At 34.7% G+C, this 17,565-nt stretch overlaps 1 protein-coding gene across 2 annotated transcripts in view; it reads left to right on the top strand.

Moving 5' to 3' along the window:
- ABCD2 (ATP binding cassette subfamily D member 2) overlaps positions 1-17,565 on the top strand; it is a 102,657-nt gene that overhangs the window by 11,722 nt on the left and 73,370 nt on the right. For both annotated transcript variants that reach the window (XM_027858966.1, XM_027858967.1), the window contains exons 3-4: positions 2,469-2,590; positions 16,484-16,649. In XM_027858966.1, the coding sequence (XP_027714767.1) occupies positions 2,469-2,590; positions 16,484-16,649 (288 nt within the window). The remainder of the gene's footprint in view (positions 1-2,468; positions 2,591-16,483; positions 16,650-17,565) is intronic.

Genomic DNA, 17,565 nt, shown 5'->3' with positions numbered 1-17,565 from the left:
AACTCAGGCAAAGGAGCTTTCCTCAGCTGAATCAACTCGAGGTGCCCTCAATAACCATTCTTGTTGAATATACTTCCTGCTATAGCTAAGTAAATCTCTTTTTAAAAAATTGTTGAATGACCTTTGAATGTCTCATTTTGTTTCAATATCCTACCAGTGGATAGCCTGAATTAGGCACAGACCAGAATACTTTGTAACAAAAGAACACTTATTGGTTGAATTAATCATAACTGAGTCTGATTGGTGCCTCTACACCTCCTCGAATCAAAGTTATTTCATGAGAGACTTGATTACACCCTGAGGAATTTGTATGAAAGGGAGGAGGTATCTCAGAACCAGACAGAGAATTTCGAAGTGGAGTGGGAAGAAAAGAGGTAAGGCATGTACTGAAAGCCCAGGGAAAGGAGAAGGAAAAGGTAGTATTGAGCTGTAGTAGAGAAGGGAAATCTTGAGGAGTTCCGTCAGCTATATAGATCTCAGAGCAGAAGAACAGTACTAAGAGTGCTTTCCCCAATTTCTCCCACTGCCTGCCTGTCCTCAGACACTAAAATATAATCTGCTGTTTCATTACCCAAATGTTTCTGATAATCTGAATTCTTCCTTAACTACAATGAGACCAGAAGTTAAGTATTTAAACAAAGATCCTAACCTCTGTCTAAATGTTAGGAATATTCCTAACTGGAGGCTTAGAGTTATTGTCATTACATTCAAACTTTTGTCTAAAATAAAGGAGGGAATGATGGGCCATGAATATTGCCCCAGGCTTATAACGCTATTTTTTTTTTTTTTGGTAACAAGGTGTTATATATTGTTTAAGATCTTGTTTTAGTCCTAATTTCTGCTATTCCCTTTCATAGTTTTCCCAACAGTTTTTGTTGACTAGGGAGACCTTTTATACCAGTAGGTGATGTCTTTATCAAACACTATTCTATTATGTCTAATTGTTTCTGGGTCCAAGCTTCTCTTTCAGCCTTATCTGTTACATAAACCCTATGTCACAGACAAAATAAACTACTTCATGTTTCCAGAACAACATGCCTCCTGCGTCTTGACCTCTATACCTGTACAAGCAAAGAATTCCTTCCATTAGGAGTGCCCTTCTTTCCCTTTGCGCCTGATCTCCACATGTAGAAATACCATCTATTCAAAGTCCAGATAACATGTCACTTCCCTTGTAAATTCTTCTCTGATCACACTCAAACTGAAGTGATCTTATTTCCTCTGTGCTACTATTATATTAACACTCCGGCATAGTTCATATTCTTGTGTACTGCATAATTAAGTACTATGGGGTTTTCTATAACATATTCTTGAAAGAATAAATAGTATTACATAGCATAGGTCACATGGATCTCAATTATTTTCTTTCATAAAACAGCATGACCTCTTCCGATAAAGAAAGTGTCTGGAGAGGTGATATTAGATTCAACTAAACAATTCAATGAGCAACTATTAAGCATTTACTTTTGCCAAGTACTGTGTTAGGTTCTGGGGATAGAAAGATGAGAATCAAATAGTCCCTTTCTTCAAGAAGCTTAGATTTAACTGGAGGAAAACAACATAAATACAGAAAAGTAAAAGAGACATATATGCAGAGTAAATACATAGTCATTTTAGGGTAGGAAGAAGCATTAACTATTGGAGGAGAGGGGAGAGGACTCAGGAAAGTCCCCATGGAGGATCTTGAGGTGAACCTTGTTTCCAAAAGACAAAAATGTTAGGGCTGAAGGTAGTATATTTTAATAATTAAGTCTCAGGGGGGGAACATCCTTGGACACTGCCTCTTGTGTTTTATGTGAGGATTTCTAATACTTCTACTTTGGGCAGCAAAAGCTGAATTTGATATTCAGGATCTTTTACCTAAACAGAAAAAAGTCCTGAGATTCTGCTCCTGAGGTTTGTTATCCTGCTTCCACTCCAAAAGGATGTTTAAAAATATATAAATATTTTTCTTTCCCAAATATAGTTCAGATGAAATTTCTTTAAAATTAAATTAAAACAAAAAAAAATAAGCTACATAATAATACTGGTCAGCAAGGACTTTTTATTTAATATTTTTACCTTTCTTGGAGGAAAATAAAAAACAAGGCAATATCAAATAAATAGTCTTATTGAAATTTCAAAAATATATGAATTACTTTTGAGAGGCAACAGGGAGTAATGGATAGTGTGGCATCCTTGATGTCAAGGAAACCTGTTTCAAGTCTTGCCTCTGATACATACTGGCTGGGTAACTTGGGACAGGGCGTACAGTAGAGGAAGTTCTTATATCAAATGAAATCACAGGTCTGGACCTCTTCCCTCCCTACCCAGCAAAATAATTTACTTTAAAACTTTCTTTAATACTTACACATTTTAATTAACACACATTGATTTTTTAGCTAGAATTGAATTGATTAAAAATATGTGTGTAGAAATGGGGATAGAGGCCACTTGGCAACTACAACAGTTCTTAATTTTTCTTTAAGATTTAGAGGATGACCAGAAACAAGCTATGGTTAGTGAACGTACAGAAGCCTTTACCACTGCACGAAATTTATTGGCCTCTGGAGCAGATGCCATTGAAAGGATCATGTCTTCATACAAAGAGGTACTGTATATTATTTACTGCCTACACTAAAAGAAGGGTATTTGAAAATTAAATAAAATGCAAATAGTAAATTAGTAGCAGTAATATTCACTTGGGAATCCTAATGCAGAAATTGCAGAAAAAATAAAATCACATTAGTGACTACAGCCTTTTTAGTGTTGATACTCATCATTTGCTTGATTCTTCAACATGTACATCATATTCCTCTTTCCTTTCTGCTTCTGGTATGATATATGCTATTTGTTTTCTAAATTAAAGAGAATTGTAATTACTTTGTTTTAATGAATTTTGAGAATCCTGTGACATAGGTACTTTAAAATAATTGTGACATATGGAAGTATTAGAGTCAATTATAGAAATTATTACACTAAAATCAAACATCTCCCCATGGACTTTCATTCCGCCTGTGCTTCTGTTGTTTTTGTACTTTAACACATTAGTGGGTCTGAGATCTCATAGAAATTGGTACTCCATCCTTTGGTACAGATGTAAATCTTTTTTTTCTTCTGTGCAACAGATATTCCCTGCTGAAGGCCTTCCTACATTTTGCATATTGAATAAACCAATGTAGTTTTTGGGCTGTCCATCTGTTAACCCTTCTTACTCATTTAATATTAGTGACTTTCTTTTCCAATTATACTTTTTCTCAATAATATCTTTTAAGCCACTTTTTTAATGTATGTCACCAGTAGAAATATGCAACAGCTTACCGGTGGCCACCATGCATCCCTCCATTATCTTTTCATTCACTTCTCTAATTTCACAAATTATGGTATTCCAAACTCTCCATCTATGAAGAATAAGTAGGAAAAGATCCATATTGAAAAGATGGGTCTTTGCACTAGAGAGAACCTTGAGATCATTTAATGCGCCATGCAATTTTTAAAATGCAATTCATTCTTCTCTTTTTCCTATTCAATTCAGGGTTCAACTCATTGTCTGTAAGTAGTGCTTGTCCCAAATATATGTATTAATGTACTAACTCAAGTTCATTCTCCTGCATATCATAATCTGGATGATAGGCATTTGATTTTTCCTATGTGGCTTATTAGGCTATTCTCAAATAATCATGGAACATCTTAATGTTTTAGGACTGGATGCAATTGTCACAGCAACATCCACCAACAATAGCATCTAGAGGATCACAGTCAAAGGATTTTCAAGAACTGGAAGGGAACTCAGTGACTATCTAATCCAATCCATAGATGAAAAATAAGCCCCTCTAAAACATAAACAAGTTACTATCTAGCTTTTGCGTGAAGATCTCCAAGAAGTGGGAATACTCTTTTAAAATACGCCTTAAAAATAGCTCAGTGGCACTCAGCTCGTCACCTCTCTATCTGGAGGAGGACAGCATGTTGTATCATAAGTCCTCTGAAATTGTGGTTGTTTGATCAGAGTTTCCAAGTCTTTGAAAGTTGTTTATTTTTATATTATTGTTGGTATTGTATAAACTTTTCTCCTAATTCTGCTTATTTTAGTTTACATCAGTTCATATAAGCCTTCTCAGGTTTCATTTCTGAAAGTACAAGAGTATTCCATCACCTTAGTCATTCCCCAAAGTGATGGGCATCACCTTAGTTTCCAGTTTTTTTGTCAAAACTAAAAGAACTGTGATAAATATTTTCGTACATATAGGTCCTTTTCCCCTTTCTTTAATCTCTTTGTAGTATTGACCTAGTGATATTTCTGGGTCAAGGAGAGTGGACGGTTCAATTGGTTTGGGGGTATAGTTCCAAATTTTCTTCCAGAATGTCTAGACCAATTCACAATTGCACTAACACTGCATTAATGGTTTTCTCTACCCCCTCCAGTATTTGATATTTTTCATTTTGTTTTGTCAAACTGATGGGTGAGAAATGAATCATAAATGTACCTTAAGTTTGCATTTCTCTAATTATTAGTGAGTTAGAGCACTTTTTCATGATAGCTTGGATTTCTTCCTTTGAAAATTGTTTATTCATACTCTGACTACTTATCAATTGGAAATGGATTTTATTTTTGAATCAGTTCCATGTCCATCTTATCTGAAAAAGTCTAATTTGACTTTTTCTTTTTTTTTTTTTTTTTTGGTGAGGCAATTGGGGTTAAGGGACTTGCCCAGAGTCACACAGCTAATGAGTATTATGTGTCTGAGGCCAGATTTGAACTCAGGTCCTCCTGACTCCAGGGCCAGTGCTCTATCCACTGTGCCACCTAGCTGCCCCTTATTTAGGATTTTTCAAAGAAACTTGCTGCAAAGATTGTGTTTTATTTACCTACCTGTAAATTTATCAAAATGTTAAAATTTTATGTAATCAAAATTTTCCATTTTACCTTCTATAAGGTCTATAAGATCTAAATTCAGCCTGATTGTAGTGAATAATCTTTGTGATATGTTACTGTGGTTTCCTTGCTAATATTTTATTTATGATTTTTGCACTCAAATCCATTAGAGATCCTTTCTACCTCTTACTTGGTTATAAATTCTTTTCCTAACTATTTCTTCCTTGGTCCTTTAATTTGTTTAGTATGTTACCCTTATATCTAAATCATGTACCTATTTGGAGCTTATGTTGGTAGACAATGTGAGGTGTTAGTAATACCTAATATCTTCCAATCTGCTTTCCCAACAATTTTTGTTAAATAGATCATTTTTGTTCCAATCTGGGATCTTTGGATTTATTAAACACCAGGCTACTGTGCTTGTTTTCTTCTGTATATTGTTTACCTAATCTGTTCCACTGATCAATCTATTTCTTACCTAGTACCAAACTGTTCTGATGATTATTGCTTTATAGTATAGTTTGAGGTTTATAAGTGCTCAGCCCCCTTTCTTTTCAACTTTTTCATCATTTATTTTGAGATTATTAGCCTTTTGTTTCTCTAGATGAATTTTATTGTTATTTTTTTCTAGCTCTATAGAGTAATCCTTTGGTAGTTTAATTGTTATGGCATAACATAAGTAAATTAATTTAGGAAGCATTGTCATTTTTAATATATTGGCTCAACCTACCCATGAACAATGAATATTTTTCCAGTTATTTAATCTGTCATTATTTGTGCAAAGAATATTTTGTAGCATATAATTCCTGTGTGTATTTTGACAGGTAGACACTCAAGTATTTTATACTTTGTTTACTGTTTTTAAATGGATTATCTTTATCTCTTTCTGCTGGATTTTGTTGGTAATATACAGGCATGCTGATGACTTATGTAGGTTTATTTTATATTCTGTAAATCTACAGAGGGAAGGAAAGAAGGAAATCAGCAGTTACTAAATACATGCTATGTGCCAGGCAGCTAAGCACTTTGCAAATATATTGTCATTTGATCCTTTCAACAACTCTGTGAGGTAGTTATGATTATTTTCCTCTTTTTGCAGGTAAGGAAACTGAGGCAGATGGAGTTAAGTAGCTTGTCCAGGGTCACATAGGTAGTGTCTGAGGTCAGATTTGAACTTAGGTGTTCCTCCATTAATTTAGTGTTCTATCCATTGTGCCAAGTAAAAAAAGTGAAAATTTTGTTTCATCTTTGTGTTTATTCTAAAAATTTCTTGTCTTATTGCTATAGATAGCATTTTTATTCATATTGAATAATATCAGTGATAAAGAACATACTTATTTACCCATGATCTTATTGGAAAGGGCTCTATTTTTGTACATCACAAGTAATGCTGGCTCTTGGTTTTAGATAGATACTAAATATATTAAAGAAATCTCTGTTTATTCTTATGCATTTTAGTATTTTTAATAGAAATGGGTGTTATATCTTGTCAAAAGCTTTCTCTATCTCTTAGTATAATCTGATTTTGTTCTTGTTATTAATACAATCAATTGTTTGTTTGTTTTGCTAATGTTGAAACATCCTTGCATTTGTGGTCTGAATTCATCCTAATTGTAGTGAATAATCTTTGTAATATGTTGCTATGGTTTTCTTGCTAATATTTTATTTATAATTTTTGCACTGATATCCATTAGAGATATTAGAATTTTCATTCTCAGTTTTGGCTGTCCCTGGTTTAGGTGTCAAGACTACATTTGTATCACCTTGGTGATGTGAAATAATTTTCCCTGTCCTTCCTCTTGCTTCTCCTTACCCCACTCCTAGTGTGTTCCTTTTCCCCTTACTTTCCATTCTTCTTTTAAGGTTATCAAAGCAAAACAAAACTACTAACAACCCCTTTGTCTAATTAAGACTTCCACAGTGGCCTCTGATGATAAGGTTTTGTAGAGATATATATGTCATCTACCCATATTCGAATGTAAATAGTTTGTTATTGCTTAATCCGTTATGCTTGTTTGCTTACATTTACCTTTTTATGATTCTCTTGACTCCTATATTTGTATTTCAGAGATTTTACTCATCTTTAGTATTTTTATCCGCTATGCTTTACACCATTAAAGATCCATTTTCTCCCCTGAGTAGAATTATACTTAATTTTCCTGGGTAAATTACTCTTGACTATAGTCCTCTATCCTTTGCCTTCTGGAATGTCATATTCCAAACTCTCTGTTTCTTCAAAGTGATGGCTGATCTTGTGTGATTGTGACTGTGACTCCTTAGTCCTTGAATTTTTTTCTTTTTGGTTGCTTGCAGTGTTGTTTCCTTGACCTAGAAGCTTTGAATTTTGACTGTATTGTTTCTAGAAATTTTCATTTGAAGGTCTCTTTCAGTTCATGACTGATGTGTTCTTTCAGTTTCCATTTTATTCTCTAGTTCTAAGAGATCTGGGAAGGTTTCTTTTATTTCTTGAAGTATGGTATGTTTTCTTTTTTGCTTTCAAGTATTTCAACAATTCTGAAGTTACCTCTTCTAAATTTGTTTTCCATGTCAGTTTTTGTTATGAAATACCTTATATTTTCTTCTATTTTTCAATTTTTTGACTTTGTTTTTAACATTTATTGTTATGTCATGATTTCACTATTTCTTATTTGGTATATTCTAATTTTCAGGGAGTCTATAAAGGTTTGTACTTCTTCTACCAAGTTGTTAATTCCTTTTCCAACTTTTCTTCCAAAATTGTCTTTTATTTTTCCCTTGAGGACAGTAATTTCATTTATAAAAAAATATATATTTTTAACTTTAAAAAATTATAGCTTCATCTCTTCCAGGAATTCTACTTGAACTTGTGCTCAAGCTGTGTTTTTCTTTGAAGCTTTGCTTGTAAATATTTTGAAGTCATTTTCTTCTGGGTTTGTGTCTTGAGGATCCCTGCCACTATAATAGCTTTTTCATAATGGAATTCTTTTTTTTCCCCTTATTCTTCCAACCTACTTCCTGAATTCAGATTTTATATTAAGGCCAGGCTTTGGAGGGAATATCTGAGCTGATCTTGTACTATGAGATCTTGCTACTGCTTTCCTGAGGTATTGAGTGTTATGTTATTCCAAGATCTTAAGGAAAGCACAGGCTGTGGACCTGCAAGCTTCCGGTGTTCTCAAAGGGTTCAATCCAGGGGAAAGTCTAATTATTACCTTCCTAGTGAGAGCTCTAGAAGTTCCTAACCTTGATTTGATCAATATACCTTTGAGTTTGCCCAAGATGGAGTTCCAATGAACTGTTGTAGGACTTAGCTTCTATGAACCAGGTGGAAATCTCTGTTGGTTCAGAATTACAGAGCTGCAGACTTCCCTTTCATCTGAAATTCATTCCCTGTTTATTACTCTGCAAGCTTCAGATTAGGCTAGAGGCTGGAACTGAGACTGTATTGATGCTGTTTGCTTCTGAATTTGCTCCTTGCTCAGTATACAGTCTAGGTAGGGCTTATGACCACTTCTCAACACATGAATGCCATGCCTGAGCACAGGGCTTGTCAGTCTGCCCTGGATCTGTGACAGGAAACAGTGTAGTGGCATTCATTCCTGTATCAAGCACAAGGTCTATACAGGATCTGGGACCTCTTCTTATGTAGCTGCATAGCCTTGGACCTGTTTCAGTCCCTGTGATGGAATGCTTTATGTGGTCATTTCTGTACACACTCTCTCCCTAATGCCTCTGTCTACTTCTGTATGCCAACTCAAGTTAAAAAAAAAAACCGACTCATAGAGAATTTTCTTTTCTTAGATTTCCCAGTTGGTGATCATTACATTTTCTACATCTCTGTGGAAGAGCTTGTGGAGAGCTCAACAACTACTTATTCCTGCTACTCCATCATCTTAGCTCTGCCCCTTTCTCTTTCTACTATTGGTTTCATCTACCAACTAACGTGGAGTTGAATTTTTCACATAAGGAAGTTGGTATTGTACCTTTGGTGTATCTGATAATTTTTGTTCGCGGATGATTGTGCAGCTTCCGAAGCTGAGATGCAACAAAGTATGGATCAGTTTTCTGCTACTTGTGCTAATTTTTGCCTAACAATTGACACCAGAAAACACACTCTCCTCCAATCAGCACCACACCCTTCATATGTGGAACCATCAGTTACATCAAATGGAGAAAGTTTGAATGCTGTGGAAAAGTTCACTTACCTTTGCAGTATACTTTCCAGGGATATACACATTGATAATGAGGTTGATGCATGCATTGCTAGAGCTAACTCAGTGTATGGGAGGCTCCGAAGGAAAGTGTGAGAGAGAAGAGTATAAGAATAGACCTTACTGAAGGTCTATGGAACCATTGTGCTGACCTCATTGTTGTATGCCTGTGAAACCTGGATATTCTACCAGCGCCATGCCAGGAAATTGAATTACTTCCATTTGAATTGTCTTAGGAAGATTCTGAAGGTCACCTGGCAAGATTAGGTGCTGGACACTGCAGTCTTTTCTCAAGCTGAACTGACAAGCATTCAAACTCTACTGCAGATAGCCCAACTCTCATGGACTGACCACATTGTTTGCATGCCAAATATATCTTTGTCTAAAAGACTTTAATGGAAAACTCACACAAAGTATGTGCTTATGTGGTGGTCAGAAGAAGTGATACAAGGACACTCTTAACATCTCTCTGAAGACATTTGGAATTGGTTGCATGACATGGGATATACTGGCACAGGACTGCCCAGCATGGTATGCCCTCATCAAAGAAGATGCTGTGCTCTATGAGCAAAGCAGAAATGCAGTGTCTCAAAAGAAACATGAGATAGGCAAATTTAGAGACAGCTTCTTTCCAAATGTTCATATGGAGTATTTGTGCCTGACTTAGGTCAGGTAGAATCTTTCAAGCTTGCATTGGTCTAAGCAGCCACAGTTGGACACACTATACATTGACCCTGATGTAGTGATGTCATTTTGGTCCTCTTCAACTATGAAGGACAACAACCAACCTGATACTAATGTAATAGCTTCTCTGGGGGTATTTCCCTAATCTGTACCCCCATCCAAAGTTTGGAGTCCTCAGAGGGGTGGTTAATTACTTCTTCCCTCAGGAATCTAGAGTTTGCTGTTGATCTTGGGTTTCTAGACCCTGATCCTCCACCAATATGTTTCCCTTTAATAGTCAGCCAAAATCTGTTAGCTCTTATAAAGAGAGTTTACTATGAAAATAAGGCAAAAATAATTGTTACAAAACATCCTCTCCAAATTGGAAGTATACTTTTCCATTGTATAAACAAAGTCCCTGGGGACAGTTGACTTAATCTCAAACTATTATAGTAGTGAGGTCTGTGTATAAATAACATGTATCTAGCCCTGGAGATCCTTTTCTCTCTTTTAAAAATTTTTATTTTTAATTTCTAGAATAAAACCAGCATTTCCATAACATAGTACAATAGAAAAAGATGATTGCACATGAAACTGCAAATGTATTATGTACAACTTGCTATTTCTTTCAAATATACAACAGAATTATCATGTAAATTTCTTTTTTTCTTCCCTCCCCTCCAATTCACCACCTCCCAAGGCTAACATTAGACCCAAATAGATATATATATGTAAACTTATTCTATACATACTTCTATTTATCAGTTTTTTCCTCTGGATGTAGACAGCATTTTTCTTCAAATGTCCTTTATAGAGCCATATAGTTCTTAAAACAATATTGCTGTTATTATATACAATTCTCTTGGTTCTGCTCATTTTGCTCTTCCTTATTTCATGTAAATCTTTCCATGTTTTTCTAAAATCATTGAGCTCATCATTTTTATGGCATAGTAGTATTTCATCGCAATCATATAACTTGTTTAGCCATTTCCCAATTAATGGACATCCCTGCAATTTCCATTTCTTTGCCACCACATTTTAGAACATATCAGTTCTTTTCTTTTTTCTTTAATTACCTTCAGAAATAGACCATATAGTGGTATTTCTGGGTCAAAGGGCATAGGTAGTTTTATAACTCTTTGGGCATAATTCCAGATCATTTCACAATTCCACCAACAATGAATTAGTGTCCCAATTTTTCCATGTCCCCTCCTACATTTGTTACTTTTCCCTTCTATCATTTTAGCCAATCTAGTAGGTATAAAATGATATCTTAAAGTTGTTTTAGTTTGCATTTCTCTAATCAATAATGATTTAGAGTATTTTTTTATATAACTATAAATTGTTTTTATTTCTTCATTGGAAAATTGCATATTTATATCATTTGACCATTTATTAATTGGGAAATGACATAGATGTGACAAAGTTCTTTATTTTAGATATGAGACCTTTATCTGATAAACTGTCTATACATTTTTCCCCCAATTTTCTGCTTTCCTTCTGATCATGGCTACATTTGTTTTATTTGTACAAAACCTTTTTAATTTCACGTAATCAGAATTATTCATTTTACACCCAACTTTGCTCTCTGTCTCTTGTTTATTTATAAATTGTTTGCCAACCCATAAGTCAGATAAATAACATGTTCCATGTTCTTCTAATTTTCTTGTAAAATCTCTCTTTGTGTTTAGGTCATGTATCCATTTTGACTTTATTTTGGTTAATAGTGTAAGATACTGGTCTATGCCCAGTTGTTTTTACTTACTGTTTTCCTTCTCAGCCTCTTTTCACCCTATCCATGTTACCTTATCTTCTCCCCTTAGCCATCCCTCTGAAAGTCCCTCCTTTATCTATTATTATCTATTCACTCTACCTTTCCAATCTATCCACCCTTCCAAAAGTCCCTCTCCTACCCTATCCCCCAGTTTTCTCACCTCTCTAGAAGTTCAGAAAGCTTCTAAACCTCTTCAAATATATGTTCTTTCCTCTTCAACCCCATGAAAGTAAGGTTCCAATATTGCCAACCCTCTATCCTGACCTGCTTCCTCTGTGTTAGTTCTTCCTTTCAAGCCCCATTGTCATGAGATAATTTCTCCTTTTAACCTTTTCCTTCCCAATTTTGTTTTTTAGAATTATCTCATCATACACAACTCAGCCCCAACCTTTCTTTCAAACTACCTTAGTAATGATAAGTTTTAAGAATTCTATTAGTAATAATAACTAATAATTACTAAATTTCATGTTTCTTCTAGATCTTTTATATTGAATTTTCCATTGAGATTTGGTCATTTTGTTTCAAATACCTAAAAGTCTTTCAGTTCATCATATGTCCATTTTTTTGTGTACTGGCTAGATTTCTTTCTCAAAGACAAAATTCACTCTGGATCTCTTGGTTTGAACCATAGTAGGTCCCTGGCCTAGCACCTCTCAGTGGTTATTTTTTGGGCCCTCCAGACTCAGAGTGAACATAACTAGTAACTGTTTCTTTTTTGGCCAACAACCCTGAGGGTCTTCCCCTCCCAGTTTGATTTTTTTTTTTTATTATTAAAGGGGCGATTCCAATAGGCGTTGCCTCACTCAAAGTTAGAACCTGAAAAGACCTTAGCTTTAAAGGGCCAAGGTCTCCCACTGCATACTGGGCCATCTCCAGTCATCCTGGTAGACATCTGGCCACTGGACCCAAATGGCTCTGGAGGAGAAAGTGAGGCTGGTAACTTTGCAGCCCTCACTCACTCAAATCAAAGTCAATTGCAAGTCATGCCATTATCTCCTTAATGTCGTGGTCCTCTTTGAGAATGAAGAACAAACCACACACGCAACCACACATTCAGCATTATACTTGACTTTGCTGAATAAATTATCCTTGAATGTAAGCCCTGCTCATTTACTCTTAGAGAGATAATGTTCCAAGATCTATGATTTTTTAGTATAGAAGCTGCTAGGTCTTATGAAATCCTGATTGTTTTTCCACAGTGGTTTTTTTTTTAACAGTGATAAACAATTTTTATTCAGGCAATGAAACATGAAAAAATATATTAGTACTTATTATAATAATTCCATTTGTATAACTCTTAGAAATATTTACCTAACATATAAAAAGGAAAATTAATGTCCATATAAAATTTATGTAGATGATCATTCCATATACAATGCAATCCTGGTAGGAGTCAAGCAGCTTTCACTCCTCCCTATGGGAGAGTAATCAATCACTCACTGTACAGCAGTCACAGGGGCACAGTGAAAGCAGGCATGCAATTAGGGTAGTCACTTATTGGCACATTTGTTACTCTATATGGAAATCTATTGGCAGTGTACTCGTGCTGAGAGCCACAGTATTTAAATTGATTTTTTTTCTTGTTGCTTGCAATATTTTCTCTTTAATTTGGGAATTTTGAAACTTGGCTATGACATTCCTGTAAATTTTCTTCTTAGAATCTCTTTCAGGTTATAATCAGCAGATTCTTTCTATTTCTACTTTACCTTTTTGTCCTAGAACTTCAGGGCAATTTTCCTTAATAATTTTTTGTAATATTGTATCCAGATTCTTTTTTTGATCATAACTTTCAGGTAGTCCAACAGTTCTTATATTGTTTCTTCTTGATCTGTTCTCCAAATTAGTTTTTCCAATGAAATATTTCAGATTTTTTTCTATTTTTTCTAGTTTTATTATATCTTCTTGTCTTATAACATCATTCTGTGTGTATTTGCCCAATTATATTTTTCCAGAAGTTATTTTCTTCTTTAAGATTTTGTATATCCTTTTCTAATTGGTTAACTTTCTTTTCATAATTTCCTTGTTCTTATTTGACTTTTGAATTCCTTTTTATTTTCTTCGTTATGATTTTGTATCTTTTTCTAATTGGTTAACTTTCTTTTCATAAATTTCTTGAATTGCTTTTATTTCTTTCTGAATTTTTCCTCATTCTCTCTTATTTAATTTTTGAATTGCTTTTTAAGTTGTTCCAAGATTTCTTTTTGGGGTTGTGACCATTTGACATACTCTTTAGAGTAGAAGTGGCTTTTTTAAACTCACTATCTTCCTCTGAATATGAACCCAGATCTTCTTTTATACCAAAGTAGCTATCCATGGTCAGGTGCATTTTCCTTTGATTATTCAATTTTATTTTTAATTTGTCTTATTTTATTTTTAGCAGCTTAATATTATTATTATCAAGTTTTAGTCCCAAGTTGTGGGTAATGTTGCTTTAGGCCTGAAGTCCTTCTTACTGTTGTTTTCTGAATTCTGTCTGGGGTCTCAATCTCAGAGACTCCTCTCTTCCTCCCCTATGCCCCAGGCATGCTGTCCCAAAAATGTTCTTATGACTGCGGTCTGGTTAGCACTTCTAGGCCTGAATTCTGGAAACAACAATCTTCCCTCACTCAGCCCTCTGCTGTTCTTTAGATGAAAGTTTGTGAGGCAAAAGTTGGTGAGGTGAAAGTTTCTGAGGCTGTGAGGTGAAAGTTCCTGAGGTGAAATTTATTGAGGCCATGAATGATATGAAAGTTGAGGTGAAATTTCTTAAGGCCTAGTCTGCTTCTCTAGGGGTCTTGTTTGTTGATTAGTAGAGTCAGCCTGGAGGTGTTTACACCTCACTCAGGCCAAACCTCCACCCCTAAAGTCTTCTCTGAGGTCCTCTCAAGATGTCTTAGGAGGACAATTGCTTTACCCCTTTACTTTTGTTGCTCTATGTTCATTTCATGTAATTTTCTGTCTGTTTGTGGAGGAAATCTGGAGAGCCTGGAAATTTCTGACCTACTCCAACATCTTCCTAGAATGCCCCTTTTCTCTCTTAAAGGAATCCTTATGAGGTTTCACTTAGATGTGTGTCAGAGAATCAGTGCATTTCTTGTATATGGTGTCCGCTTTTCTTTCTGCCATGAAGGATCATTCTCCTTGCTGATGTTGACTTTATGTACACTAAATTTAATTCAATAAACATTTAAGTGCCTACTATGTGTCTTGCACTGTGCCAAGCTCTGAGGATGCAAATAAGAAAAAAAGTCTCTTACCTTAAGGAGTTTACATCCTAATTGGGGGAAGACCACACACGAAAGCAAAATGAAAGGCAGGGGTGAGGGCAGGCAGTTTGGTTAATATGATGTTCCCTTTAGTCTAAACCAAGCAGAGCTGCTGATGGAAAATGAAGGGTGACATTTCTTGAGTATAGTGCCAGCTTTTCTTTCTGCCCTGAAGGATCATGCTCCTTGAAGCTGGTGCTGACCTTGGGTGACTGTCTTTATGCATTTGTCTGCAGTTCTTTCCACTGCCATCAGCTACTATTCTGGTGGCCAGTGCTACTTATACCATTCAGCTCTGGAATTCAGTGGGACCTCTGATGAACATCTAGATTTTTAAAGCTCGCTCATCTTGTAATACTCATTTGCCTAAGATCAGGACAGAATGAACAGAGACAGAGGCAACCATGCATTCTCAGCTGCTATTGTCAGGTGGGAAACAGGGCTGCCACCCCTCCCCTATCTAGCTTTTGGGTAGTTTTGTCTTCTCATAGCCACAAAGGAAAAGAATAATGACAAAGATGGTGACTCTTTTTGTATCTTCATTAAAGTTCTGGCTTAACAACTCTGAGTCAACAGTTCTGAATTCTACATCCATTATCACATAGTACCAGCCACTCAGATCCTCCCAAGCTTCCATTTTGTCTCAGACTGAAACCTTTGCACATACTTTAAGCACTGTTCTCTACAAGCCAGTCTTTCCTACTTAACACTAATTTTACAACACAAGAAAATTTTAGTAAGGATGCTTGTGAAGCAAAGTTAATTTGCCAAAATAGTATACTCAGTCAACCAGTAGTATTAGCTAAAGGTTATAAAAGTTTAGGGTTGTTAGTGAGGTTTATAAATTATTAAACACTAGAAAGGCAGGAGTAAAAGTTTGCTTTAGCTAATACTACTGGTTGACTGAGTATACTATTTTGGCAAATTAACTTTGCTTCACAAGCATCCTTACTAAAACTAAGTATAATAGTAAGGCAAGAATGAAATTTTTAGTCTGTGTGCACAAGATAAAGTCCAAAACTTCAAGTATTAAAGCTATTAGGTTAACACAGCAAATTTCTCCAGAACCTGGGGTCTCAGAAGCAAGAGGTCTTGATCCATGTTGGTTAGTGGTTGCCTGATGAGCCTCTAGATATAAAAGGCCTGTGTTGATTTCTTACAGGACCTTTATCAATATCATATGTAAGGTGATCTTTTCTTCTTTCTTATCACTGTTGCTATTGTCCTTTCAAAACTGAGCAATTCTCATGCTCCTGTTTGGAGCAATCTGCCATTAGATAAATTGGTATTCATTTCATAATAAAAACAAATGTCTTTCTGAAAATAAAAAAACGAAGAAAGGAAAGACTCATTTTTTCATTTATTAATGTTTCTGCTTTATACTAGTTTTAAATTAATGAGATGTTGTAGTCAAAGGAATTTCTTCCTATAAAGGCCAATTAGAGCTAAGAAAGAACCAATCCCAGAGAAAGACCTTGAAACACTGTCAATATTCTGAAAGCTTTTTGCTTAATTTAAAATCCTTACATTTAAAATATTTTATTATTTTGAATATATTCACTTAAACTTATTTTAGTATCTTGTCTTTTTTGTGTACTTTGTATGTTTATTAGTCTTATTTAACTATGATGAGAATTGTGATAACAATGTGTATGTATATCGTTATTAAATAAGTTTTCAAAGGTTTGACACTGAATGGAAAAGTTATTTAGTATTTTCTTAAGAGTGTAATATTAACAAATGTTTTATTTCTTAGATCACTGAATTAGCAGGTTATACTGCTCGAGTGTACAATATGTTTTGGGTCTTTGAAGAAGTAAACAAAGGAATTTATAAGAGAACTGCTATTCAAGAGACTGAAAACCCTACCAGGATTGGAGATAAAATAGAATTATCTTTCAGTGACACCTTAGAAATCAAAGGTACTAAATAAAATTTTAAACATTTCTTTATATTAAAATATTTCATTATTTATCAAAAATGTTTCTTATACCATACTTATACCAGGGCCTTTAACCAGATATAATAAATTCACCTTTCCAAAATTAATAGTTGTTGAAATAGCTGATCTTTAAATCAGCTATTGTTCAGTCTAATGTTAAAATTTCAGGAACCGTGCCCAGTAAAATATCTGTATTATTGTTCTTTGACCTGTTGCAAAATTATCAGAGACATCTTTGTGAACTACACAAGTGACAGAAAGAGTTGTTTAAAATTTAAATTCATATTTCCTGGTGGCTTAGCACTAATGTCGTGATATTTTAACTTAAAGATATCTGTTATGTTTGTTGCATAGTTTTTGTTCAGTCATTTCAGTCGTGTCTGACTCTTCATGACCCCATTTTGGGTTTTCTTGGCAAAGATACTGGAGTGGCTTGACATTTCCTTCTCTAGCTTATTTTACAGATGAGGAAACTGTCAAACAGGGTTAAGTAACTTTCCCAGGGTCATACACAGTAAATGTCTGAGGCCAGATTTGAACTCAAGAAGACGAATCTTCCTGAGTCCAGGCCCAGCACTATCCACGCTGCCACCTAGCTACTTGTTGTCATGCTTTTTACCCAAGGTACAGTTGTTTTTCAAAATAAAGTAGTTTGAATGTGTACTTTCACATAATGATCTTTATTTCAATTGTTCAGTTTTCTTATTTCTACATTTTTCATTACATGATTAAAAAAAACCTTTAATATTACTCTTTTATGTAGTATTGTTGTCCAGAAGAAAAACAACAGAAGAAAAAAAAATTTAGGTAAAATAATATAACAGATATAATAAAGTCTACTTAAAAAACTATTCCTTTTAAATTTTAAATAAATTTTAAAAATTATAAACAACTTA

Source organism: Vombatus ursinus, unplaced genomic scaffold (assembly GCF_900497805.2).
Source record: "Vombatus ursinus unplaced genomic scaffold, bare-nosed wombat genome assembly UNPS02013950.1, whole genome shotgun sequence".
NCBI classification, from domain to species: Eukaryota; Metazoa; Chordata; class Mammalia; order Diprotodontia; family Vombatidae; genus Vombatus; species Vombatus ursinus.
This window is presented reverse-complemented; position numbering and strand designations above follow the sequence as displayed.